The sequence below is a fragment of the Sorex araneus genome, chromosome 6 (genome assembly GCF_027595985.1).
Source record: "Sorex araneus isolate mSorAra2 chromosome 6, mSorAra2.pri, whole genome shotgun sequence".
Taxonomy (NCBI): domain Eukaryota; kingdom Metazoa; phylum Chordata; class Mammalia; order Eulipotyphla; family Soricidae; genus Sorex; species Sorex araneus.
Genome location: NC_073307.1, coordinates 98,912,558 through 98,940,498, shown reverse-complemented (window position 1 = coordinate 98,940,498; position 27,941 = coordinate 98,912,558). Strand labels below are relative to the sequence as shown.

At 67.4% G+C, this 27,941-nt stretch overlaps 1 protein-coding gene across 3 annotated transcripts in view; it reads left to right on the top strand.

Annotated features, from left to right (window-relative positions):
• The window catches only part of WNT7B (Wnt family member 7B), a 30,123-nt gene extending 14,293 nt beyond the window's left edge, over nt 1–15,830 (top strand). For all 3 annotated transcript variants that reach the window (XM_055142056.1, XM_004610572.2, XM_055142055.1), the window contains exons 2-4: nt 2,345–2,571; nt 10,146–10,417; nt 13,339–15,830. In XM_055142056.1, coding sequence (XP_054998031.1) covers nt 2,345–2,571; nt 10,146–10,417; nt 13,339–13,818 — 979 coding nt within the window. In that variant the 3' untranslated portion in view covers nt 13,819–15,830. The remainder of the gene's footprint in view (nt 1–2,344; nt 2,572–10,145; nt 10,418–13,338) is intronic.
• The last annotated feature ends 12,111 nt before the right edge of the window (nt 15,831–27,941 follow it).

Sequence of the window (27,941 nt, the reverse complement as noted above, 5' to 3'; positions counted from 1 at the left end):
GAACGCCCAGCCAGTGCTCTGCCCGTGCTCGGCTGTACCGTCTTTCTCGGCGAAGCTCCGTGGCCCTCTCTGTGGGGCCCCCAGCAGCGCTGGCGTCATTGGTGGTGCTCCCGTCAATGGTGCTCCTGTCAGTGGTGCTCCAGCCAGTGGTGCTCCAGCCAGTGGTGCTCCTGTCTGTGATGCTCCTGTGGTGCTTCTGTTTGTGATGATTCTGTCAGTAGTGCTCCCATCAGTGGTGCTCCCATTAGTGGTGTGCCCATCAATGTTGCTCCTGTAGGTGATGCTCCCTTAGTAATGACCCCACCAGTAATGTTCCCATCACTGGTGCTCCCATCACTGGTGCTCTCACCAGTAGTGCACCTACCAATGGTGCTCCCGTAGGTGGTACCCCCATTTGTAGTGGTCCTCAGTGACGGTCCCGTCGGTGGTGCTCCCATGGCGGTGCTCCCACCAGTGGTGCTCCCATCAGTGATGGTCTCATCGCCAGTGCTTCTATCACTGTGGCTCTGTTGCTGCTGCTCCAGTTGGCAGTGCTCAGGCCTCCGTGGTGCTGGCATTGTGCTCAGGGGCTCCCCTATGCTCTCGCCCCGTCAGTACTGACTGAGCTGACCCGCTCTCTGGCCCTGGGCTGCCTTTCAGAGGAGGCGACCTCGGGGGGCCTGAGTGGCCCCCACCCCCCTTTGCCCCGCAGTCGGGAAGGACCCAGGGCACAGCGTGGCGGGGCCGTGCCCACAGGCGCCCCGGGCGGGCAGGGGGGGAGGGGCGGCCCCATGGCAGCGGCCACGGGGCGGGGGTCGCGGGTGCCCTGGGTGGGGGCTGGGCGCCGGCCAGGGCGGGAGACCCCGCGGCCCCACAGGGTCTGCTCTGAGCCCCACAGGGAGCCCCTCCCCCAGCTCCTGCCCCTGGGGGCCGGGCCGGGCGGTGCAGTGGGTGGCACCCGGCGCCCGCCGTTCCCATCCGTCTCACTTCCCCGGCTCGGTTTTCTGAGCATCTACGGTTACCCGGCTCCGAATTCCCCAGATTCCAGCCTGCTCCCAGCCCAGACGCGCTCCGGCCCCACCGGGCACCGCTGCCCATTGTGCCCTCGGGGCCCCGGGGGTCCGGGCAGATTAGCTGGGAATTGGGTGTGCGCCCTGGGCACCGCGGCACGTGCTGTGGCTCAGGCCGCACCGACACGGTCCCTGGAGAAACCCCGAGCCCAGGCAGGGGCGGGGGCGGGGGCGGGCGGGCCGAGCACTTTGCCCAGTTTGCCGCTGGGAACCCAGTGCCGGGAGCCAGCGATTCCCCTCCCAGGTGGCCACTTGCACCCCGGCTAAGAAGGGACCACGGCGCCCAGCACCCATGTCCAGCCCCCACCCCGGGGACTGAGGCTGAGGGTCACACGGAGGAGCTCGGTCCTGAGAACCTGGAGGGACTGTCCAGGGTCCACTGAGGCTGTGCAGGGAGGTGGGGTGGGAAGGAGAGAGGGAGAGAGAGAGGGAGAGAGGGAGAGAGGGAGAGAGAGAGAAGGTGAGAGAGAGGGGGAGAGAGAGGGAGGAAGAGAGAGGGAGAGAGAGAGGGAGAGAGAGAAGGAGAGAGGGGGAGAGAGAGGGAGAGAGAGAGGGAGAAGGGGAGAGAAAGAAGGGGAGAGAGAAGGGTAGAGAGAGAGAGGGAGAGAAGGAGAGAGAAGGGGAGAGAGGAGAGAGGGTGAGAGAGAGGGAGGGAGAGAGGGAGAGAGAGGGAGAGAGAAGGAGAGAGAAGGGGAGAGAGGGAGAGAGGGAGAGAAGGAGAGAGAAGGGGAGAGAGGGAGAGAGGGAGAGAGGGAGAGAGAAGGGGAGAGAGGGAGAGAGGGACAGAGGAGAGAGAAGGGGAGAGGGAGAGAGGGAGAGAGAGAGGGGAGAGAGGAGGGGCAGGGGAGAGGGGAGGCTAGAGGTGACAGCCGTGTCCATGGGTGCGGAGGGGGGGGTGCCAGGCCCTGCTGGGCTTCTCTCGGCCTCGGTGCCTTCTCACCTGCGGTGGCCGGGGGGTGCCAAGCCCTTACAGAGGCTGCCTTGGGGCTGGGGTGGGCCCCGGGGTGCGGGGGCTCCCTCCGAGGCATGCCGGGGCCCCCACCCCTGCAGGCCCGCTCAGACCCGGGTCCAGGACCGTGAACTGTGAGCTGCTCAGGCTCCCCGCCGGGGGCCCAGGGGCCAGTCCGGGTCCGTCTGTGCCCACCTGCTTCTGCTCCCCTCTGGGGGTCGGGCAGCTCCGCCCCACGGGCGTCCCCTGGGGCCCGCAGCCGGGGGTCTGGGGGGGCGGGCGCTGTGCTGGGGGCGGGCAGGCGGGCAGGTGGGGGGGCGCCCGCTCACTAGCCGCCTGCCCCCAGGGCGCTGTCCTCCGTCGTGGCCCTGGGCGCCAACATCATCTGCAACAAGATCCCGGGGCTGGCCCCGCGGCAGCGTGCCATCTGCCAGAGCCGGCCGGACGCCATCATCGTGGTGGGCGAGGGCGCCCAGATGGGCATCGACGAGTGCCAGCACCAGTTCCGCTTCGGGCGCTGGAACTGCTCGGCGCTGGGCGAGAGGACGGTCTTCGGGCAGGAGCTCCGAGTAGGTAAGGGCCTGGGGCCGCCGGGCGGGCAGGCGGGCGGGCGGGCGGGCGCCCCTGCCACCCGCCTCCCTCTCCCCCTCCCTCTCTCCCTTCCCCTCCCTCCCTCTCTCCCTCTCTCCCCCCCACCCTCTCTCTCTCGGGTTTCCTCTGCTTACTCCTGAATCAGTGCTCAGGGGTCACTCCTGGCTGGCTCAGGGGACCCTCTGGGTTTCGGGGGCTCGAGCCTGGGTCAGCCGCGTGCCAGGCAGGTGCCCTGCCCTCAGCCCTCTCGCTCTGGCCCTGCCCCATCTCTGCCCGCTCGTGCCTGTGGCCTGGAGGAGGGGCAGTAGGGAGCAGTGGGCAGCCGCGGAGCCGGGGGCTGGGGTGGGTGCAGGCGGGTGGCTCCGCTCGCTGGTGCTGGGTGCCCAAGGGGTCCACACCCGCCCGGGCAGGGCAGGGCAGGGCAGGGCGGGGAGGGGGCTCCCGGCTAACGGTGCCCTCGGGGCTGTGCCGGGCCAGCCGGGAGGGAGGAGGCGGAACAGGGAGACTTGCAGCCCCCCACCCCCGCCCCAGGTGCTCCCGACCCCTCTGCTGAGCCGGGGCCGGGCGTGGGTGGCCCGGGGGCGGAGCGGTGCCGGGGCCTGCTCCTCGGGGCCCCGGTGGGGTCAGATGTGCAGAGCGATACTTCGGGGTGCCCTGGGCCCGGGACCCCAGCACGTGGGCAGGGGCCCCCCAGCGTGCGGGCACGGCCGCCTCCCCATCCCCAGGCGCACGGCTGAGCCGCAGCTGCCGGGCCCGGGGCCAGAGCGGGCCGCGCAGGGCTGGAACGCGGGCGCGGCGGGCGGGCGGGGGGGCCGGGGGCGCCCCCGGGGCCCTTTGTGGTGAGCAGCCTGTGGGTGGCACCTGGCAGAGCCAGGAGCAGGGCACCACCCCTCCCCGGGGGCCACCACCCAAGAGAGGCCCCGCCCCCCAGGTGCCAGCTGGGGGCCCCTGGCCCCCGCACCCTGCGTCTCCGGGCGGGCGGGTTCCCCGCCACCGACCTGGCCTGGGAAGCAGGAGGTCGGAACCGCCCGGCGGGGAAACTGAGGCCGGCGGAAGGCAGCCCAGGCTAGGCAGGGAGCTGGGGGGTGTCGGGGTTGGGGTCAGCCAGTGAGGGTCCAGCTGTGGACAGGCTGCAGGCGGGTCGGGGGTGCCAGGCCTCCCTTGAGGGGGGCTTCTGCTCCTGGGGCGCCCTTCCCTCTCAGCCCCTGTCCAGGCCTGCAGGACACACAGTGGCCCGCTGGACGCTGCTCCTCCCTCCAGCCCGCAGGCCTGTCCCAGAGCAGGTCAGCCTCCCCGAGGACACAGGCGCAGGCCCCAGCTGCCCCCAGCCCAGCGCCGGCTCTGGTGGTCTCCCTGCCCAGGGCGCCCCCCCAGCCCCACCTGCTGTCCCCGCCCCAGACACACTTTCCAGCACTCTGCCTCCTGGGAGCACCAGGCCAAGGCGCCCCTGCCCCCTGCTGGCCTACAGCCCCCCCCACCCGGCCCCCTGCAGGCATCCGAGGGGCAGGGGGCGGGAGGAGAGAGAGAGAGAGGGAGAGAGAGAGAGGGAGAGGGAGAGAGGGAGAGGGAGAGAGAGGGAGAGAGAGAGGGACAGAGGCAGAGAGAGAGGGACAGAGGCAGAGAGAGAGGGAGAGAGAAAGAGAGAGGGAGGGAAAGGGAGAGAGGGAGAGAGAGGGACAGAGAGAGAGGGAGAGAGGGAGAGAGAGGGAAGGCAGAGAGAGAGGGAGAGAGAGGGAGAGGGAGGGAAAGGGAGAGAGAGAGGGAGAGAGAGAGGGAGAGAGAGGGAGGGAGAGAGAGGGGGAGGGAAAGGGAGAGAGGGAGAGAGAGGGAGGGAGAGGGAGAGGCAGAGAGAGGGAGAGAGGGAGAGGTGCCGATTAGTGACTGGCCCTGAGAGGTGGGGTCCTGGGTGGGAGGCGGCGCCTCCCGGCTGTCCCTTCGCCCCTTCGGCCCTGGGTCTGAGTGTGAGTCCCTTCAGCTCATCGGCCCCACGCAGGGGCCAGCGTCCTTCCCGCCTGGCGCCTGGCGTGGTTGTCCTGGTGGGGACTTTACTCCTCTTGGCCTCTCGTCCATGGCAGCCTCGGCTGCGGTGCCCTGCAGCTGCCCGCCCAGGGGGCTGCCGCTCCCTGATAGCTGTGGAGAACCCCCACACACACGCTCACATACACACTCACACATGCACACTCACATACACACACATACACTCACACACATACACTCACACAGACACGCGCACACACACTCATGTACACACACACGCACACACATGCACATACACTCACACACACTCACACATGTACACACGCACACATACACATATACACACATGTATATACACATATACACACAAACACACATACACATGCACACACATATACACTCACGCACATGCACACACATACACACATGCATACACACATACACACAAACACGCACATATACACATGTGTACACACATGCACATACAAACACACACATACATACACTCACACACATACACACACATACAAAGACACATGCAAACACACACATACACTCACACACACACGCACATACACAGACTCACATGTACACGCATACACACGCACATACACACTCACACTCACACACGCACAGGCCGCCCCGGCTGTTTCCTGTCTCTGTGTGGCTCCTGGCCCTGCCCGCCCTGACCCGTCTCTCCCACTAACAGGAGTGAGCTTCGTTCGGGCTTGACTGTGTCCCCGCTCTCCTGGCGCGGGGGGGCAGGCGGGGACCCGTATTCTGGGCTCCATCCCCAGAGCGACCAGGCACGGCCGGCAGCCCGGGCCCAGTGCAGGGCCCACCGACAGCCAGGCCGGTGGGGGGGCGGGGGGGCAGAAGCGCCCCCGGTGTGGGCACAGGCCACGGCGCTCCCTGGGGGCTGGGGACAGAGCCCAGGTGGGAGGGGGCGGGCCTGAACCCTAAAGGTCTGGGAGGTTCTGAGCCGCTGAGCCCACAGCCGGTCCCTGCCCCCGCCCAGCCCAGAGCCCCCGGGACCCCCCTGCCGCACCCCGGCCGAGTGGCTACGGAACGCCGAGTCCCCCATCATGTGCCGCCGTGGGCATGACCAGGCATAGGGCCGGCCCTAATCACGCCGGCGCTCGGAGAGGCCCGGGGCAGACCCACCCGGGGCTAACCTTCAGGTGCCCGAGAGGCGGGTCCGCGGCCCTGACCTTGGTGGCAGCGCCAGTCCTGCCCCTGACGGCCTCCGAGGGCCTCCCCGTGCCGTGTCCTGCCCTCGTGATGGGACAGGGTTCCCGGCTGTTTCCTCCACGCCAGGCTACGGGGGCCAGCAGAGCCCCGGAAAGTCGGAGATTCGTGAAGACACGGAGGGGAGAGTGAGCGGACGGGCCCTTTCAGCCCAGTGTTTGGACGGGGTCACTGCAGCCCGCTGGGCGGCCACAGGGCGCGGGGATGGACTGGGGCTCCTGCAGGGAAAGCCCCGCGCCGTCCCGCACCCGGGCCGCGGGAACGGTCCTGCTGCTCCGCGGGCCCCAGGACATGCGACCACAGCACAAACGCCGTTTCCCCGCATGCCCGGGGAGTGAGGATGAGGGTCCCAGGTGTCTTCCTCTGAGGGACAGGGCCAGTGTCACCCTGGGCGGAGCAGAGTGGCACAGAATCCAGAGCTGACTCCTGCAATCGCTGGTCCAGCATCACGGGGTGGGCGGGGCACCCCAGCTGCCTTTCCTAGTGGGCGGGGCATAGGGTGGGCATGGCATGGGTGGGCGGGGCATATCACAAGCTTCCTTTCCTAGTGGGCAGGGCATGGGTGGGCGGGGCGTGGGGTAGGCGGGGCATCTCCAAGCTGCCTCTCGTAGTGGGCGGGGCATGGGGTGGGCGGGGCAGTCAGAGCTGCTTTTTTCTAGTGGGCGGGGCACGGAGTGGGCGGAGCTCGGGCGGGTGGGGTGGTGCCAGGATAGGGGCCCCGTTACTGGTCTGCAGGCTTGTGAGCCGTGTGCCGTCCTGGGCCAGGGGGTGGCCCTCAAGGTCAGGATCCCAAAGACCCCCAGGGCAGAGCACCCCCAGTGTGTGGTGGCCACAGAGGCGGGTCTGGCTGCGGACCCTCAGAAGGAAGGTCCCCAGTGGTCTCGGGAGGGACGCCTCACGGGGTGGCCATGAGTGGCCAGGCTCTGAGCTGGGGCTACGCGTGGAGGGCCTGCTGCCCGCTGCCCTTTCTCACGGAGAGGCCTCGGTTTCCCCCATGGGAGCACCAGGGGCCCCTGTGCCAGCTCTGCCCACCCTGGGTGCGCCCGCGGGCTCAGCGGGGCTGAGGGCTCTGCTGGGTCAGAACAAAGGCCCGGGGCGCGGGCGTGCCGGCGTGTTGAGGCCTGGCGGGACTTTTTCCAGAGTCTGTTTATGACAACGGCAGCGAAGAGCTTAATGCGGAGACACTGACTCAGCCGCAGCCGGTGGGGGGAGGGGGTGCCCGGCAGGGCAGGACGGACCGAGAGGGACCGAGTCGGAGAGGGCCGCAGAGGCCCTGGGAGGGGCACAGGGCAGTGCTGGTGGGCACACACGTGGGCATCACACAGCACACACGGGCATGGACATGCATGTCACATACTGCACACATGGCCACGGATACCACGTTACATACTGTACACACGGCCACGGACATGCATGTCACACACTGCACACACAGGCACGGACACCACGTTACATACCGCACATGCGGCCATGGACATGCATGTCACACACTGCACACATGGCCACAGATACCATGTTACATATCGCACACATGGCCACAGACACCACATTACATACTGTACACATGGTCACGGACATGCATGTCATACACTGCACACACAGGCATGGACACCACGTCATACACTGCACACACGGGTATGGACACTATGTCACATACCGCATACACGGACACAAACATGCATGTCACATACTGTACACACCAGCATGACACCACGTCATACACCTCACACACGGGCACGGACACCATGTCACACTGCACACATGGGCACGAACTTGTAGGTCACGTACCGCACACATGGGCATCACATACTACAATATAACACAGTGGTGTGAACACTGTCAGGCGTATGCTACATGCATGCACATGTAAGACTATATGCACACACAGTGCGCACATGTACATACTACATGTGCTACTGTTCACATTGCAGAAAAACATGCACATGCATGCATACATCACCACTGAACACTTGTGTCCAGATGCACATCACACTGCAACACAGCACGTTAGTACACACCGTCAAGTACATACATGTACATGCTTACACACTGCACACTCCTGCGGGCACACACGTGCCCATGTGCACACGCCCAGCCCACACACCTCTCATCCCTCGGGTCCATGGTCCCAGTGCTGGGGTGGGTGACAGGGCTCCTCCTCAGGGGGCAGGAAAAGGCACTGGGGCCCATGAGGGTTCTAGCAGGGACTCGCCTGCCACCCTCCCGGGCCCGTGGCCATGAGGTGCTGCTGCGAGGGACACGTACGCCGGTGCCGCGCCGTGAGCACAAGGGGCCAGCTGGAGAGAAGCACGGGGGGCCCTCGGGCACGGGCTGGGCATGGCTCACCAGCCCCCTTGCCTGCTGGCATCACCGCGGGCACAGTTGCCCACACCGAGTCTGGTGCCCAGCGGGGTCCGTGGAGGCTGTGCTAGAATCATCTCTAGGAAGGAGTTCCCCCCTGGCCCCATCTTCAGGGCTCCGGAATTTTCTAGAGTGCGCTGGAGGGGCAGTGGGGCGGGACTGAGTGGCCGACCCCTGGGCGGAGGCGTGAGCAGCCGGGAGGCCCAGGAGTCCCTGTGTCCCTGTCGCCTCCCCCCCCCACATTGGCTGCTGGTCCTGATGCTGTCAGAGCTGACAGGGCACTGCAGGCCGGAGCCCAGCTCAGAGAGGGTTGGTGACGGGCCCGGGGCCACACAGCAGCTGTCAGACTCCGTGCATGCTGGCTCTCTCCGCCTGGGCCCCAGCCCGCCCTCTGTCCCTCTCCAAAACCATGGCCCTGCAGAGCTGCTGGAGTCCAGCCTCGGTGTCCCGGGTTGGGGGTGCCTGTAGCGTGTCTGTATCTGGCATCCCGGGGGCTGTGGCTGAGTCGGCAGCATCCGCAGACCCACGCAGGGTCCCCAGGCTGGCGCCTGCTGTGCTCTCCTCCCTCCCCCACCCTGCAGCTGAGCTCAGGGGTGCCTCCTGTGGGCTTGGGGGGACCCGGCCTGCAGCCTGGGCAGAGCTGGGGGTGGGCTGGGGGCTGCAGCCATGGGGGCCCATTTGGGCTGCGGGGCGTGGGGGTGGGGGCCAGGGAGGCCCCAGGACCCGCCGATGTCCTCTCGGGATCTGGGGTGACTCTGAGCAGGCCCAGAGGGTTCAAAGTGCTCCACAGCTTCCTTCTATTCTTGGGGGTCCAGAGCCAGGAGTCAGCCCTGAGCACAGAGCCAGGAGTCAGCCCTGAGCACAGAGCCGGGAGTCTCCCCAAAGAGATGGAACCCCAGTGAAGGAGCCCTGAGCAGGCGGGCAGGGCTGAGTGCTGGTGTGGGTGGGGCAGGAGGGGACAGGTGGGGGCTTCTGGGGCTGTTCTCCAGGACCAGCCCTGCTTGGCGCCTGCCCGGGTTAGGGGCTCGGGGAGGCCCGTGTGGCTCTGACCCCGCAGCCTCTGCAGAGCCCCCCAGTCTCCTCGGTGTGGGGGCGGGGCCAGCCGCTGTGGGCAAGAGGTCCGAGGGGTCACCTGCAGGACAGGGCGAGGGTGGGCCCAGCTCTGCGCCGCCTTCCTGAATGTTCTAGAAGCTGCCTCGTCCGCCAAGTGAGCGCCGCCACTGTCCCAAGCACCTCGGCCCCGATGCCGCTGCTCCCCTCACCCCTGCACCCCAGCACACATGTACACACAGCACACACCACGGACACACACCACACACCATACATAGTAACGCACGCACATGCCGCACATGTATGTACAACACACCACACACGTACGCATACATACACATAACACACATGCAACACGCTACACATACCACCCACCACACATGCACCCACACTGCACACATACACACCACATGCTACACACATGCACACACCACATATACACACACCACAGTAAGAGACCACACAATACCGCTTGTTCATACCCACACACACACACACACACACCACATGCACACAAACCACATGCCACAATGCATACACCCCACCTCACAATGTGTCATGCACATACCACATACACCACATACATGTCACATGCCACAATGCATCACATGAACCACAGCTGTCCCACTATACACGTCACAAACACAGACATACACACTGTACACACCACATGAACTATACACAGTACACATGTCACAGTACACATGTCACATAACACATACACCACATGTTTATACACGGGTATACAGACACTGAGCATGGCGTGGACTGTGGCGGGGACTGATGTGGCCCCCGGGAGTGGCGTGGCCTGTGGCCGTTGCCCCTGTCGCTGCGGGGTGGGGGGGGAACGTGTCCGGGTGCAGGGGGCGGGGCACTGCCCTGGGCCCACGGGCTCCGGCCTCACCCCGTCCCGCCCGCAGGGAGCCGCGAAGCGGCCTTCACGTACGCCATCACGGCCGCGGGGGTGGCACACGCCGTCACGGCCGCCTGCAGCCAGGGCAACCTGAGCAACTGCGGCTGCGACCGCGAGAAGCAGGGCTACTACAACCAGGCCGAGGGCTGGAAGTGGGGTGGCTGCTCGGCCGACGTGCGCTACGGCATCGACTTCTCCCGCCGCTTCGTGGACGCCCGCGAGATCAAGAAGAACGCGCGGCGCCTCATGAACCTGCACAACAACGAGGCCGGCAGGAAGGTGGGCACGGCCGGGGGTGGGGTGGGGTGGGGTGGGGGCCGGGGGGGCGGCAGGAAGGTGGGCACAGCTGGGGGTGGGGTGGGGGCCGGGGGGGCCGGCAGGAAGGTGGGCACGGCCGGGGGTGGGGTGGGGTGGGTGGTGGGCGCTCGGGGGGCACCGAGTCCCCTGCTGTCCGGCCCCGGGGACTTTGCCTCTGGCGGGGCTGGTGATGCTGTGACGCGCAGTCCCCAGAGGCCAGCCTCGCCACGCCCGTCCCAGAGAGGAGAAACTGGGACGGGGGTGGACGATAGGTCTGTGTCTCCCGCTGGCGGGCGAGAGGGTGCTCCCTCCTGGAGAGGTTGAGCTGACAGATCCAGAGAGGCTTCCTTGAGGAGGAGGCCGTGGGCTCAGGTCCCAGTGAGAATGGAGGAAGAGGTGTTCCCCGAGGCAGGAGCGGCCAGAGGGGGCCCTGGGGCGGGGGCAGCTCGCGGGGTGCAGGAGCCCCGGGAAGGAGCCTAAACCCTCCTGGGCCGCCCGGCCCCTTCCTGCCGGGAGATGAGGCCCAGATACGGGCGGGCGGAGCAGCGCGGCGGCGAGATGGTCCGAGATAGTGCGGCCAGTTGAGCGGAACTCGGCGGCCGGGCCCCAGCTGGGGTGCAGCAGGGGCGCCGCGGTCCCAAGGCCTCTGCTGTCGGGGTCCTGTCCTCCGCCCCGCGAGGCTCGGGCTGGGATGGGCTCCCGCCACACAGGGGGCAGGAGAGCCCGGGAGGGACGGGCACTGGGGTGGGCGGGGGCCCGAGAGTCTGATCCGGTCTCGTGGGACACCGGGGAGGGGAGGGACCACAGCCCTGTCCTGCTCGCAGGAGACCCACTGTCCCCGCAGCCAAGGAGACCCACTGTCCCCTCCTGCCCACGGAGACCCACTGTCCCCTCCAGCCATGGAGACCCACTGTCCCCTCCAGCCCACAGAGACCCACTGTCCCCTCCAGCCACGGACCCCATTGTCCCCTCCACCCCACAGAGACCCACTGTCCCTTCCAGCCATGGAGACCCACTGTCCCCTCCAGCCACAGACCTCACTGTCCCCTCCAGCCACGGACCCCGCTGTCCCCTCCAGCCCACAGAGACCCACTGTCCCCTCCAGCCACGGACCCCACTGTCCCCTCCAGCCACGGATCCCACTGTCCCCTCCAGCCACGGACCCCGCTGTCCCCTCCAGCCCACAGAGACCCACTGTCCCCTCCAGCCACGGATCCCGCTGTCCCCTCCAGCCCGTGGCTACTAAGCCTTATTTCCACCCGAAAGGGGACCCGGGCCCCATGCCCCGTGGGCCCATGGCCCATGGCTCCCGGCAGAGGGAGACGCAGACAGATGACCCTTCCCCAGGGAACGGCCTTCCCTCGAGGGTCTGGAGGTCAGTGCTGGGGACAGGGCCTCTCGCTGCCCAGGCTGGGCCCAGGTGGTGGGTGAGGAGCGTGGCAGGTACCGGGGCCTGGCACTGCATTCCAGCGCCCCGGGCTTCCCTCTGCACCAACCCTTCCTCTGCTGAGCACCGTTCTTAGAGTTCCTGCCCCTCTGGGCAGGGGTGCGGCTCTGCTCCCGGCTCCTTGGGCTCAGATGCTCTCTGCATCTCCCGGCGGTGTCCGGGCAGCGGGGGGCTGTGGCTCCTAGGGTGGGGGTGCCGGGCACAGCAGGGTCCCGAAGACTGTGCTCACAGCAAGGGTGGTCGTCCCTTCAGTCCCCCCAGGCCTCCCTGGACACCCTGAGCAGGGCCAGCAGAGCGGCAGGGACGGGGCACTGGAGCCTGGCCACCCTCACCTCAGCCTGGGGCGCGTGAGGGGTCTCGGGGCTCAGCGGCGGTGGGCAGGGGGCTGGGCCCCAAAGGGCAGGGCTTTGCTCCAGCAGCCAGGCCCCGCCCCACCACCAGGCCCCGCCCCTCGCAAGGCCCCGCCCCCACAGCCAGGCCCACCCCAATCAGGCCCCGCCCCACAGCCAGGCCCCGCCCCCAATCAGGCCCATCCAAGCCAGGCCCCGCCCCCACAGCCAGGTCCCGCCTCGACAGCTACGCAGCGCTCAGATGTGCCGGACAGTCCTTGAAGTGGAGGTGACTGTGTCCACCACCGCTTTGTCCCTTGAGCCCCCAACCCCAGGGGCTCTGCGCACGCCTCCTCCAGGAAGCCCAGCACTGCGGGCTCCCGGGCTCCGCAGCACCTGGACTTGGTCCTTTTCTGGCTTTCCCGGGGGCTTTGGGGGCAGGGCGAGCCGGGGCCGCGGGGCGCTCGCTGGCTCGTTTCCGGTGCTCGCCGCGGCCGGGGGCGGAGGGAGAGGCGGCAGGAACCCAGACAGCTGACAAACGGCCCCTCCGCGGCGGGGCGGCGGCTAATGATTCCCCATCTCTCATCAGGCCGGCTGGCAGGGCCCTTTCGATCCGGGTAAATGAGTACCTGGGGTCAGGGCTGGCTCTGGGAACCGCCTTCCGGGCCACCGAGCAAGGCCCAGGGAAAACACAGGACGCCCCCTGACGCGGGTCCCCGAGCCGGGAGGAAGGACAACCGGCTGGCGGTGGGGGCGGGGTGCTCACGCGTCAGCCTGGTGGCCCCGCGCCCCGCACCCCACAGCCTGCCCTGGGCTCCACACACCCTGGGCTCAGTCAGTAACCAAGCTCTGCTCCAAGGACGGGCGGCAGCCGAGATGGGGAGCTGGGGCACCCACACTTCTTAAGCCCCTCCTGTTGCCCATGCTGGGACCCTGTGAGCTGTCTCCCCCCAGCCTCAGTTTCCCCTGGTGCGTGGACCCACAGCTCCCTGCACGGTACAGCTATGTTCAGGGACATAGATTGGGTAAGGGCGCGGTGCAGCCCTCCTGGAGAGCCGAGGAGGGGGCACAGCGGGAATAGGGGGGAGAAGGGGTTTCGCCCTCCTGATGCCCGCCCTCCCCCCCAGGTGCTGGAGGAGCGCATGAAGCTGGAGTGTAAGTGCCACGGCGTGTCGGGCTCTTGCACCACCAAGACGTGCTGGACCACGCTGCCCAAGTTCCGGGAGGTGGGCCACCTGCTCAAGGAGAAGTACAACGCGGCCGTGCAGGTGGAGGTGGTGCGGGCCAGCCGCCTGCGGCAGCCCACCTTCCTCCGCATCAAGCAGCTGCGCAGCTACCAGAAGCCCATGGAGACAGACCTGGTGTACATCGAGAAGTCGCCCAACTACTGCGAGGAGGACGCGGCCACGGGCAGCGTGGGCACGCAGGGCCGCCTGTGCAACCGCACCTCGCCCGGCGCCGACGGCTGCGACACCATGTGCTGTGGCCGTGGCTATAACACGCACCAGTACACCAAGGTCTGGCAGTGCAACTGCAAGTTCCACTGGTGCTGCTTCGTCAAGTGCAACACGTGCAGCGAGCGCACCGAGGTGTACACGTGCAAGTGAGCACGTGCCCCGCAGCTCCGGTCCCTCCTGCTGCGGCCCCAGCTCCGCCCGCCCCGCCCCTCAGGGTTCAGCCCCGCCCCTCAGGGTTCAGCCCCGCCCCTTGGGGCAAAGCCCCGCCCCACTGGGTAGAGCTCTGCCTCTTTGGTGCAGCTCTGCCCCACAGGGCATAGCCCCACCCCTAAGGGTATAGCCCCGCCCCCCGTGTGCAGCCCCGTTCCACCCCACAGGGCATAGCTCCACCCCAAATGGTGTAGCCCCGCCTTACCCTACAGGGCATAGCTCCACCCCAAAGGTGAAGCCCCACCCCTCAGGGTGCAGCCCCGCCCCTCTGGGTATGGCCCCGCCCCACCCTACAGGGCATAGCTCCACCCCAAAGGTGTAGCCCCGCCCTCTCTGGGTGTAGCCCCGCACCTGCGGATGTAGCCCCGCCCCACGCAGCCCTGCCCGGGCTGATTTGCACACCCTGTGGGCGCTGGCGCTGCTGCCCAGGGCAGGGGTGGCCCCAGCAGGTGGGAAGGCGCCCCCAGGCCCGCCCACCACTCCCACCCTTCCCTCTGGCCCTCCCTTTTCATCACCTCCGGGGGCAGGACGGCCCCCACCACGCGGCCAGAGACATTGGTGGCCCCCTCGGGTGCCCCTGAAGTGACCCTCACTTAGGGCGCACGGACCGGAGGCCGCGCGGGGAGCGGACTGTGCGCGTCCTGCCCGCCCCGGGGGCTCGGACACGGAAGGGCCGGGCAGCCCCAGGCCAGACTGCTGAGCTGGCCACCCCCGCCGAGCGCCCCAGGGCGTCCGGGCTGGCCGTGGTGACGTTATTTATGTTCTCTCCGTCTCCGAGAGGGTCCCAGCACTGAGGCGTCGCCGGGCCCCTCCCCAGCCCCAGCCCCAGCCCTGCAGCACCCAGCCCGCTGCCCTCCGGCCCTGCCTCAGGGGTCCCCAGGGAGCCTGGCGGGGGCCTGGGAGCTGGCACAGACTCTCCCAGCCCCCCTTGCTGGGACAGGTGCCGCCCGTCCCGGCCTCTCCCCCTACAGGCCCCCTTGTTTACAGAGCCCCTGCAGGGGGTCAGCTCAGACGGGGACACTGAGGCCAGGGCTGCTGGTGGTCCTGTGACCCCGAAGAAGGCCCCCCTGGCTGGGGCGGCCTGACCTTGAGAGACGCACCCTGGACACCCCACGCCTCAAACACTCCCAGCTGCACCCCTCCCTCCGCACCCCCCCCAGCTGCCTTCAAGGCGTCCCACAGTGGTGACCTTCGACCCCTGAGCGTGATGGGGAGAAAATGACCACACAAGGACCTCCGTGGCCCGTCTCCCGGGCTCCCGCCCCCCACGGACCCTCTCAACTTTCCTAGCCCCGAACCAGTGGGGTGGGAGTGGGACAGGGGTGCCCCCCGCCCTGCGTCCTGTGTGGGACCCGTTGGACCTGGGGCTGACCGGCTCCCTGGGGGGGGACCCTGTAGAACAGAGGCATAACGGGAGCAGCCCAGGCCTCGCCACTGCCCAGGCCCCCGCCCACACCGGGTGGACACGTCCCCTCTCCAGACGCCCGAGCGCCTGCGTGTGTCCCGGGGACTCCGTGTGACCACCTCGGGCCCAGTGTCCGCCCCAACCCGTGAGCCCGCGGCCGGCGCCCCCACAGCTGCTGTCCAGGCACTTCCGGGCTTGGGGGCTGCACCCCGCCCGGCTCCTGCCCCCCACCCCTGGCCCGGCCCTCGGCACGAAACCCGGTTAACTTATATTGTTATATAGCGTTGAAATGTCTATATTGTCTCTTAAATTATTGTGACGTACACTGGGTGCTGGAGGGGGTGGCCGCTCTGTCCCCAAGCCGGCTCCTCCTTCAGCTCGAAACTGACCCTCGGGGGCCCCCGACGCCACGGAGCCCCGTGCCCCGTCCCCCCCCGGGCTCCCCACGCCTCCCCCGTGGCCGGGCAGAGAGGGGTCCCCGTGTCTGGGGGTCCACGGGGTTCTGACAAGCTCTGTCTGCCTTTCCCGGCGGGGAGCTCGGACTCAATAAAGGTGGAATCAACTGATGTGTGTGTGTGTGTGTGTGTGTGTGTGTGTTGCGGGGACACGCCCGTCCCCTTGGTCTGAGTCTCTGCTGCTCACCTCACCTCAGGCCCCAAGGCCAGGAGGCCCAAGCCCGGGGCTGGACCGGACACAGGGGTCAGTGAGGGCTGCCCACAGGGAAGTGATATTTGCTTGGCTGCAGCCGGGGCGGCTCAGGGGCCCCTGGGCGCCCCTCAGCCGCGGCCTGCGCGGGAGGGTTCCCCGGCCCCCCGCACCCTCACATGGAGCACGGAGCGCGGGGGACGGATAGCATTCCTGCCGAGGGCCGGAAGGCATGCAGCCTGGCCGGTTTGGCCGCTGCCCCGATGTCCCGGAGCCTGGCATCAGGGAGCTGCTGATCAAACAGCCGCTGTCCGCTGGCTGGGCACGGGGGCGCCCGGTCCCCGACCCAGAGCCCCACGCGGGGCCACCCGGCGGGGCTTGCCCGGGAGGTGGGGGGCGCCGAGAGGAAGAAGCCAGCGCAGGCCGTGAGCTGAGGGTCCCGCCAGTCCTCCCCGACACAGCGAGGCCTCAGTTTCCCCCGCGGAGAGCAGCGTGACCCAGAGCAGGCCGGGGGTCAGCGGCGCCCCTGGGGCCAGGCACTTGGCAGGAGGCCCCGTTCCCCGCGAGACGGTAAGCAGATCCCGGCGGTGGCTACGGCAGAACGGCCCCGGCGACTCCCACAGGGCGAGGAATGAGGAAAGAAGGCCCGGCCGGGCTGCCCAGCCGGCTGAGTTCTTGGCCGGGGTTCAGCCCTGGCCTCGCAGCGCCCCCCCCCCACCCTCCCGGGGCCCTGCCCCAGGGCGAGCGCAGCGGCGCCCTCTGCTGGACAGCGCCCTCTGCTGCCCTCCCCCAGGCCTGGGGTCCCACTGTCCCCCAGAGGGCCCGCGACGCCCACCTGCCCCTGCCTGTCCACAGGACGCCCCACGGTCAGCTCGGGTGCCCGTAGCTAGAAACACGAAAACTCGCGGGAGCAGGGGTCCACAGTCCGCTAGGGTTCGAATGCAGGTCCTCAGGGGAGCCGGGGGCTGCGCCCCTCCTCCCCCGGCCCCTGCCCCTCGCCACTGGCCAACCCTGTGGCCAGAACCTGGTTAACGTCTGTCGTTACATGGTGTCCGAGTGTCTATACCACCTCTCAGGACGGACACTCGATATTGCTCCTCGCAGACCCGGTGCCCCTCGGCCACCTGAGTGCCACAGTGATGCCCGGGCGGGTGGCACAGGACATGCAAGGCTGGGCAGGACCCCTGAGAACTAGCCCTGCTGCTCCAGGGGCTGCCCCTGCCCTAGTACAGTGCTCCTCTGGGGTGTGAGTTGTGCCAGGGCCAAGCAGGGCGCGGTCTCTGGGGACAGTGCGCCGTGCGGGGAGCAGAATCTGAGGGGCTTTGCAAGGCCACGGAAGGTGCTGGAAGGATGGGGGTGGAGCCAGGGGCTGCTGGAGCCTCCTGCTCCACCTGCTCCACCTGCAGTCTTGCCCACCTGCTGCTCTGCACTCCAGCTCCTGAGCAGAGGGGCCGGGAGTCCCCCTGGGGTGAGCTGGCCCCGGGCCCCCCTGAGCCTGCCTAGGACATAGGCGAGGTGTCGTTCTTGCGCCCACTGAACCCGGGCACGGGGCCCTGGGGTCCCCTCCCCACACACCCCCCGCCCGGGCCTGGCGGGCCTGGCGCAGCTGCAGTGAGACTAATTCCAGAACTATCTGATGCCGCTGCCTGTCGCACAGTGCAGGCCTGACTTGGCGCCGGCCCCGGGTTCCCGACCAGAACGATGGCGGGGGGTCCCCGTGTGCCGAGTTTCAGCCCGGAGGAAACTAAACCCAACACACACGGCACAACACACGGATATTTGACTTTATTCTTAAAAGGGCTTTCGGGGTCTGAGGAGCACCGTGGGCCCGGCAGTCGCCACACCCCACCCAGCTCTCCTTGTGCCTCAGGGAGCCTCCAGGGGCCACACCCCATGGCACTGGCCTTGGAACCTTGGTGGTCACTCACACAGCAGCCCCCTCCTCCAATCAGCCTGATGAGTCCCAACTGCCTCATCCGCAGGGATTTTGAGGCCGGGCACTGGCCCCCTGGAGTCAGGGTTCCCCTGTGTGGGAGGAAGGGCTCATGGGGACTCCACTTCCTGGCACCAGCCCGTTGGCCTCTGCCCAAACCAAGCCTCCTCACCAGAAGCCCCAGTGGGGCTGTGCACGGATGAGCTGGAAACCCTACAGAGAGAGCCCGGGACGTAGCGCCCAGATGCTCCTGAATGAACACGAGGGCTGAGGTGATGAGGGCTGAGGTGATTGATGAGGACTGAGCTGCTGGGGGCTGAGGTGACAGGGAACCGAGGAGATGGGGAGCTGAAGTAATGGGAACTGAGGTGATGGGGTCTGACGAAATGGAGAATGAGGTGATAGAAGGTGAAATGATGGAGGCTGAGGTAATGGGGGGCTGATATAGTGGGAGGCTGAGGTAACAGAGGCTGAGGTGATGGAACTGAGGTGATGAGGGGCTGAGAAGATGAGGGCTGAGGTGATGGGGGCTGAGGTGATGAGGGGCTGAGATGATGAGGGCTGAGGTGATGGGGGCTGAGGTGTGAGTGCTAAGGTGATTTGGGGCTGAAGTGATGGGGCTGAGATAATGGGGGGGCTGAGGTGACAGGAACTGAGGTGATAGGGGGCTGATGTAATGGGGAGCTGAGGTAATGGGAACAGAGGTGATGGGGCATGAGGAGATGGGGGCTGAGGTGATGGCAGGCTGAGGTGTCAGTGCTGAGATGATGGTGGCTGAGGTGATGGGGACTTAACTGATGAGGGTTAGGTGATAGGTGATAGGGGCTTAGTGATGGGGGATGAGGTAACAGGGGCTGAGGTGACCTAGAGAGAGGTGATGGGGCCTGAGGAGATGGGGGCTGAGGTGATGGGGGTGCTGACATAATGGGCAGATGAGGTGACAGGAAATGAGGTGATGGGAACTGAGGTGATAAGAGGCTGAGATGATGAGGGCAGAGGTGATGAGGACTGAGGTGATGGGACTGAGGTAATGAGAGGCTGAGATGATGAGGGCAGAGGTGATGAGGACTGAGGTGATGGGACTGAGGTGATGAGAGCTGAGGTGATGGGCGCTGAGGTACTGGAGGCTTAGGGTATGGAGACTTAGCTGATGAGATAATGAGGTGATGGATACTGAGGTGACAAGCTGAGGTGACGGGCTTGATGGCAGGGGCTGAGGTGATGAATGCTGAGGTGATGGGTGCAAAGGTGATGAAGGCTAAGGTGATGGGGGCTGAGGGGATGGAGATGAGAGAGATGGGGACTTAGCTGATGAGGAGGAGGTGATGGACACTGAGGTGATGGGGACTGAGGTGATGGGTGCTGAGGTGATGGGGACTGAGGTGATGGGGGCTGAGGTGATAGAGACTGAGGTAGTGGAGGGTGAGGTGACAGGGGCTGAGGTTATGGTGGTTGAGGTGATAGGGGACTGATGTGATGGGAAGCTGAGGTAATGGGAACTGAGGTGATGGTAACTGAGGTGATGGGGGCTGAGGAGATAGAGGACTGAGGTGATGGGGACTTCGCTGATGATGAGGAAGTGATGGGTGCTGAGGTGACAGGACTTGTGGTGACAGGGCTGAGGTGATAGGGACTGAGGTGACAGGGACTGAGGTGATGGGTGCTGAAGTGATAGGGGATTGAGGTGATGGAGACTGAGGTGCTGGAAGGTGAGATGAATGTGTGTTGAGGTGATAGTGGCTGAGGTGATGGAGACTGAGGTGGTGGAGGGTGAGGTGATGGGTGCTGAGGTGATGGGTGCTGAGGTGATGGGGGCTGAGGTGATGGAGACTGAGGTGGTGGAGGGTGAGGTGATGGGGGCTGAGGTGATGGAGACTGAGGTGGTGGAGGGTGAGGTGATGGGTGCTGAGGTGATGGGGACTGAGGTGATGGGGGCTGAGGTGATGGGGCTGAAGTGATGAGTGCTGAGGTGATGGGGGCTGAGGTGACAGATACTGAGGTGGTGGAGGGTGAAGTGATGGGGGCTGAGGTGATAGGGCTGAAGTGATGGGTGCTGAGACGATGGGTGCTGAGGTGATGGGGACTGAGGTGATGGGGGCTGAGGTGATGGGGCTGAAGTGATGGGTGCTGAAGTGATGGGGGCTGAGGTGACAGATACTGAGATGGTGGAGGGTGAGGTGATGAGGGCTGAGATGATAGGGCTGAAGTGATGGGTGCTGAGGTGATAGAGGGGGGCTGCAGGGAGGGGGAGGTGCTGCGGGGGCTGCAGTCGAGGGGGCTGTGATAACAGGCTGCGGGTCACCAAAGTGGTACCTTTTGGGCCCTCAGCACCCACTGGTATGGCGCTCATGGACAGGCCCCCTGTTCTTCAGCCTTGTGGCGCCCGAGCCACCCGGAGTCTGTCTGGGGTCCTCATGGCAGCACAGCTCAGCTGCACCCCCGCAGCTGTCTGAGCGCTGCAGTCAGCCAGGCCTGAGCCAGGGGCGCTTCCTCTTCTTCGGGGACCCTCCCCCTCCCTGGGGAGCCCAATCCGGGTCCTGGGAAGATGCCAGAGATCCTCTGCTCGCCCGGAGGAGGTCGAGCCCCAGGCCCTGCACCCCCCTCGGTGCCATCGAGAAAGCGGCTTCCCTTTAATTAAAGCGGGGCCGCGGGGGGGACAGGCCGCACAAAAGGCAAATCCGCTTAGCGGCCTGGACGGTCGCAGGGTAATTGGGTGATGCCCCGGCACCCCAGCTTTGCCTGGCCCCCTGCCGCTCACTGACCCCGAGGCCACACCTGCAAGGCTGTCCAGCGTGGGAACCCAGCTGCCCTCTGATCCCGCCCTGCCCGGGGCCTCCCGCACCCCCAGACAGGGGACCCCGCCGCCTGGCCGCTGTCCCTGAGGCCTGGGCTGCACCAGCCTCCCTGAGGGCGGCCCTGGCCCGGCTGACCCCTCCTCAGCGGAGCCCAGCTTCAGCCCCTGGCACAGAAGGGACCCTGGGGTGCCGGCTCTGTGCCGCCTGGCCAGGGAAGGAGCTGATGAGCTGACGGGTGGGGGTCCTGAAGGCAGAGGGAGGAAGGGCGGTGAGGTGAGATCACACGCAAGACCCCTCAGCCTGGGCAGCTCTGGAAAGGGGCGCCCCTCCCCGGACCCCCTCACGAGGCCCTAAGAGCCCCCGAGATGTGCGTGGCACCTGGCGCAGGGTGGGGCGTGGGGTCCGGAGGGGTCCGACGTGCAGCTGCGAGTGAGTCAGAGGCTGCGGGCTGGCAGAGGGGACGGCTGTTTATTTTTCCTGCGTTCGGGGGCGGCCGGGGGCTGACCCGGCTGGTTCTCACTGGAGCAGGCTCCCCGGGAGCCCCCAAAGGCAAGGGGTGGCCTCAGGGAGCAACCGCACTGGGGGGCGGGGGGGGGGCCCGCCGCAGCCCTGGGGCGACTGGCCAAAGCCACAGGCCAGTTCCTGGAGCGGGATGTTGGGGTTTCCGAGGTCGGGAAGGAACTGGCAGAGCTCCCGTGTGACGTCACTGCCCCGCCCCCCAGGGCTCCGGGCACCCCGAGGTTGGCCTGGAGTCGGCCTGCCGCGGGGACCCAGGGAGGCTCGGCCCGGCGTGACGCCAGCGCCCGGGCAGAGACCCCCCCGCCCGGCCCCAGGCACCCGGCGGTCCTGGGTGCCTCAGGCTGCGCAGGGCGATCGGCCCGTGGCAGGACCACCTGCTTCCCTGACCCCTGAGGGGCAGCGGGCACAGCAGCTTGGATGCGGGGCTAGAGGCCAGACCACAGCAGGGACTTCCGGCCTCCTGCAGGGCAGCGCGAGTTCACCTCGGCCCGCCCCACCCAGGGCCAGCCTCGGGCACTGCAGGGGTCCCCGCCCTCCGGCCCACTAGCGCCAAGCCAAGGCCCCCTCAGGGGACGGCAGGGAGCCGCTGGCCTTCAACTCGGCTAACCTGGGCCCCACCCCCCGCACCACACACGGTCCCTGGAGCCCTGCCGTAATCCCTGAGCACAGAGCCAGGAGTCAGCCCTGAGCCCCTGACACAGAAGCCTGGTTCCAGCTGGGGCCCTGCCCAGGGGCGAGGGGCTGTGGCCTGAGCTGCGAGAGGAGGGAGCTGCCTGCCCCGCCCACCGCAGACAGACAGGGACCCCGACCCATCATCCCCCACAAGGCGGGAGGGGGCGGGGCCCTCAAGGCGTGACCAAGAGCCAGGGCCACACCAGGCCCCCTGCGGCCCCTTCTGGAAAGGCCAAACTGGGGGTTAGGAGGGACTGGGGGACAGGCCTGCTCTGTGTGAGATGACCCCGCCGCTGGGCGTCACCAACACACGAACAGCAACCTCCCTCTCGCCCTTCTCCCATCCCCGTCCATCCCCCCATCCCCCATCTTCCATCCCCCATCTCTAATGCCCATCCCCCATCTTCCATCCCCCATCCCCTTCCATCCCCCATCCCCCATCCCCATCCCCCGTCCATCGCCCATCTTCCATCCCCCCATCCCCCATGCCCATCCCCCGTCCATCGCCCATCTTCCATCCCCCATCCCCCATGCCCATCCCCCGTCCATCGCCCATCTTCCATCCCCCATCCCCCATGCCCATCCCCCGTCCATCGCCCATCTTCCATCCCCCATCCCCCATGCCCATCCCCCGTCCATCGCCCATCTTCCATCCCCCATCCCCCATGCCCATCCCCCGTCCATCGCCCATCTTCCATCCCCCATCCCCCATCCCCATCCCCCGTCCATCGCCCATCTTCCATCCCCCCATCCCCCATGCCCATCCCCCGTCCATCACCCATCTTCCATCCCCCGTCCATCGCCCATCTTCCATCCCCCCATCCCCCATGCCCATCCCCCGTCCACCACCCATCTTCCCATCGTCTCTGAGGCTGCTGCTCACCGCAGGCCCAGTGCAGAGAGAAAGTGGCCGTGGCTCCGGGCACCACCGGCAGCTCCTTCCCTGCCGTCCGCCCTGTGTCCGCCTGGAGATCAGGGAGCTCAGGAAGAGGTTATGGCGGAGAAAGGAAGCGCCCAGGGGAGAGGCCGGGAGCCCAGGAGGGACAGAGCGCGGGCGGGCAGGGCCCTGAGTGTCCTTGCCACGGGGGAACGACAACGGGTGGGCGGCCCGGCAGGAGGGACGGAGGGCCAGGGGAGCGGGGGGTGGGGGGGCCGGCAGCGGTCCAGGCAGGGCCCCTGACCGGTCCCCGCTGTGTTGCTGGGCCCAGGGGCCACGCGGGCTCAGCTTGTCTGCGCCCTCCTGCTCCTCCGTCCAGCGGCCACAGGGCTGTTCCCACGGCAGGACACCCCGACAGGCCCGGCGAGAGCCCCAGGATGCCGGGGGACGGAGCCCTGCTTCCCCCAAGCCCGGCTGGGGCCCCCGGCCTGTGACACCCCCCCTTGGCCTCTCCTGCCCCCGCCGCTGGCCCAGGCTCTGCCTGCAGCTCTCAGCCGAGCCGTCTGCTTGTTTGCTTTGCATTTGGCTTTGGTCTGGGGGGGTCCCCCGTGGCGGTGCTCAGGGCTCGCTCCCGGCCCCGCACTCAGGGGCTCCTCCCGACAGTGCTAAGGCTCATGCCTGGGCTGAGCTGGCCGAGTTCCCCCGAGCCTCGCGGGGATCCTGAGGGGATTCACAGAGCTATACCCCAGGGGCTCCCGCCCAGCCCCCCCCCAACGGGCACCGAGCCCCCACGGCCAGCAGCAGAGGCAGGCGGGGCCCGGGAGGGTCCGCCAGCCGCACCCCTGCCTGGATGCCCTGTCCTGGAGGAGGTGGCCAGTCCCCCCTCCACTCGCCTGCAGCTGGGCGGAGCGGGGGGGGTGGTGGTGCATCGCCACCCCTGAGGGCACCGTGGGGTGAGGGGCTGGGTGGACGCTAGGGGCGGTCAGCCGGTGCAGACGGGCGGCCTGGACTCCGCTCGCACACGGGACCTGGCGCCCTGTGCCGAAAGGGAAGACCACTGATCACCTGCCCACGCCCGCCGGACGCAGGCCCTGGCCCAGGGACCCCCCCAGGGGCCGGGACTGTGGGAACGTGCCCCCTGCCGGGCCCCTGAAAGGCCGGGGGTGGGGAGGGGTCCGAGCTGGCCACGGAGGCGAAGGGTCCACACGCTTTTGTGGTCGAATTATCCGAACACTGGGTCGCTGCGTGTGCCGGGCGGCGGGGGCCGGGGCTTTGTCCGCGCCCGGGTAGCGGCCGGGCAGACAAAGGCCGCGCTGACGAGGCCTTTCCATGGGGGAAGAAAGCGCTGGACAAAGGCGGGCGGGGGGCGGCGGGCAGGGGCGGGGGCGGGGCTGGCGGGCCGGGCCAGGCAGGGTGGGAACGAGAAGGCAGGAGCCTGCACGGGGGTCCTGGCGGGGGGGGGGAGACCCCGTCGGTGTGTCCCCGGGGCCCCTCGGGTCTCCCACCGCCCACACCATGGTGCACCCCTTGATCCCAGGGCCCAGCCCAGCACCCCTGAGCGGCCCCTTGCAGAGGGGTGGCCGCCGTGCCCGGGGGCCGCGGGCAGGCAGGGGTGCGGGCGGGAACGCTCTCGCTCAGCCCTCTCTAGAGAGATGGGCAGGGGTGGGGCCGCTGGACACAGGGGGTGGACACAGCGTGTCCCCTCTCGGGGCCACCGGCTTCCTGGCTGCCCTGGGGTGCTGGGACGTGGAGCCTGCACCCCCAGGCCCGGGGTCCTGCTGTCCGGCGTGTGCGCGGGGTCCTTTGGTGGGCTGGTCCGTGTGGACACGGGCGGGGGGCTGTGGGCTCTGGGCACAGACGTGCTGCCCCGGGAACGGGGCCCGTGCACACGTCTCGGGGACAGCCTGGCTGGACTGAGGGGCTGGGGGTGCTGGCCCAGGGTCCGGCCCCTCTGCGGGCACCGACCTGAGTGGCCGGGCCTGGGGTGGCCCCTGAGCCCCAAACTACGGGGGGCAGCAGATAAGCCCCCGGCCTGAGCGTGAGGCCCGCAGCCCCCCGGGACCCCCAGCTGACCAGGGCGCCGGCCTCAGGCAGGGCCACTCGCCCCGTCCAGCACCCACCGCCTGGGGGCAGCAGCCCCGGCCCTTGGCTGCCCGGGCTCCCGGCTGCCCCCTCAGTCTCACCCCTGCGGCCAAGAGCATGCGGAGTCCGCGGGCGGAGTTGGGCAGCCACAGGCCCAGCTGGCTGCCCGGGGCCTGGCCACGCCCCAGCCCCGAGGGTGCATTTCTGATGAGGAAGCAACTCGGGGCTCCGTCCCCCGTCAGGTGGCCCCGCGAGCCCGCCCGGCCCCCACCGGCCCAGCCACCAGCTCCGGCCACGGTCTTCCGCCAGGATGTGACTAAGGTCCTGGCTGAGGGCCGTGGGCTGCCCGGAGGACCGTGGCCAGGCCCGGAGGCCCTGGACGGTCAGGAGTGAGTGTGCAGGTGTGTGTGCGTGGATGTTTGTGTATGTGTGTCTGTGTGCTTATGTGTGTGCACGTATGTCCATGTGTGCACATGTGCCTCTGTGTGTATAGATCTGTGTGCTCATATGGGCATGTGTGTGCCTTCACTGTGTGCAGATATGCAAGTGTGCCTGCATGCATGTGGAGGCCTGTCTGCACACGTGTGTCTGCGTGTGCATGTGTTCATACATATATGCATGGGTGTCTATATGTACACATGTGTAGGCATGCATGTCTCCGTGTGTATTGGCATCTGTGCACACGTGTGTATGCCGTCTGTGGGTGTAAGTGAGTGTGCATGTGTGTGCACGTTTCTGTGTGCACGCAGACCCCTCGCCCAGAGCAGGGGGCGACAGGATGGCCTGGACAGCGCAGCCTGGCCCACCTGCTGCTACCGGGCGGAGAAGCCCCCTCCGGGCACAGTGAGTGGCGTGGTGCGTCCATGGCAGAGGCCGAGCAGGAAGTGTGGCCGTTTATCTGCACCCAGCACAGGGCTGAACGAGCACAAACTTGTCGGGATGGTCGAGGCCATCAGGTGCTGAGGGGCCCACGGAGACCAGGTGAGGGAGCAGACGGATGTCCAGGTGGCCTCCGGGGGGCCCAGCACACACCTCCGGCTCCTATGGCAGTGAGGGGTGCAAGTGGGGGGGTACAGGTACAGGGGTGCAGTGGGGGGAGGGGGCAGGAGCAGAGGTGCAGTGGGGGAGGGGGTGAATGTGCAAAGGTGTGGTGGGAGGTGCAGGTGCAGAGGTGCGATAGGGGAAGGGGCTGCAGGTTCAGGAGTGTGGTGGGGGAAGGGGTTGCAGGTGCAGGGGTGCGGTGAGGGGAGGAGTTGCAGGTGCAGGAGAAATACCCTGGGGGAAGGGGTTGCAGGTGCAGGGGTGTGGACAGGGGGAGGGGTGCAGGTGCAGGGGCATGGGCAGGGGAGGGGTACAGGTGCAGTGGGAGGTGGGGTTGCAGGTGCAGGGGTGGGGGCAGGGGAGAGGTTGCAGGTGCAGGGGTGGGGGGCAGGGGAGAGGTTGCAGGTACAGGGGTGGGGGGGAGGTTGCAGGTGCAGGGGTGGGAGCAGGGGAGAGGTTGCAGGTGCAGGGGTGGGGGCAGGGGAGAGGTTGCAGGTGCAGGGGTGGGAGCAGGGGAGAGGTTGCAGGTGCAGGGGTGGGGGCAGGGGAGAGGTTGCAGGTGCAGGGGTGGGGGGAGGGGTTGCAGGTGCAGGGGTGGGGGCAGGGGAGGGGTTGCAGGTGCAGGGGTGGGGCAGGGGTCTGGGTCACATCTCCCAGGTCCCGGTCCTTCCTGAGTGATCCTGGCCACAGGAACGTTTAAGTCCTAAGGCCCTGGCAGAGGCTGTGCCTGCGGCTTCCCCCACACCCAGGGCCCAGCCCTCGCGGGGGGGAGCAGGACCACCCTGCCAGGGTCACGGGAACCTGGGGGGTGAAGTTCAGGCCGAGGCCTCGCTCCAGTGAACCGGCCGGGACCCCAAACTCAGACAAAACACGACCCCCCGCCTTTGTGTCCACACAGGACCCCCCACCCACCCCGCCCGTGCAGCGGCTGTGGGGTCCTGCGAGCCCCACCAGGACCCCCCTCTGCAGAGCGCCCGGCTCCAGCCCTTGCCCATTTCGGGCCGGCACCTCCGAGGGTGCCCGGGATCCTGACCATTGTCCCCGGGCCACCTGTCCCGCCTGGGCTGCCGGCGGGGTCAGCACCGTCGGGCTGGTTCACACGGGCCTGAAAGGCGCCGGCGCGGGGGAGGGGCCCAGAACAGGGGGTTTCTGTTCTCGCTGAAAGAGGGCCGGGCGCAGGGGACGGCGGCCAGCAGTGGGCTTTAGAAACGGCTCCAAAGGGAAGAGGCGGCTGCCTCTGGGGGTCTCGGTCCCACGCACTTCCTGCCTGGCTCCGTGGGGCACCCGGGCGCTCAGCTGCCCCCTGACTCGCCCGGCCCCCCAGGCTGCAACCCCCCCCGCCAGCCCCCGATGCCCCCACTGTCCTGGGCCAGGGACCCGTGTCCCCAAGCAGGCTCCTGGGGACTCAGAGGTGGGCACCTCTGACCGCTCCTGAGGCAGAGAAGATCCCCGGGGGAGGAGCACGCGGTGGGGCGGGGGCACGACTGGACTTAGCTCAGGGCGACAGAGGCTGGGAGGGCTCCCTGATGGGGCGTTTCCAGAGAAACCCTGAATCGGCAGGGGTGGGGTGGGGTGGGGAAGGCCAGAGAGAGACAGAGAGAGGGACAGAGACAGAGAGAGACAGAGACAGAGAGACAAGGAGAAAGGGACAGAGACAGAGAGACAGAGACAGTGAGAGACAGAGACAGAGAAAGGGGCAGAGAGAGACAGAGAAAGAGGGACAGAGACAGAGACACAAAGACAGAGAGAGATAGAGAGGGAGAGAGGGACAGAGAGGGAGAGAGACAGAGAGAGGGACAGAGACAGAGAGAGACAGAGACAGAGAGAGACAGAGACAGAGAGAGGGACAGAGAGAGACAGAGACAAAGACAGAGAGAGATAAAGAGGGAGAGAGGGACAGAGACAAAGAGAGACAGAGACAGAGAGAGACAAGGAGAAAGGGACAGAGACAGAGACAGTGAGAGACAGAGACAGAGAGAGGGACAGAGAGAGAGGGAGAGGGAGAGCGAGGGAGGCAGAAGTGGGTGAGGGGCCTGGCGGTGGGTGGGGCCCAAGGAGAGCCTGTTCAGGGAAGGCCAGTGGGGGGGCTGACCC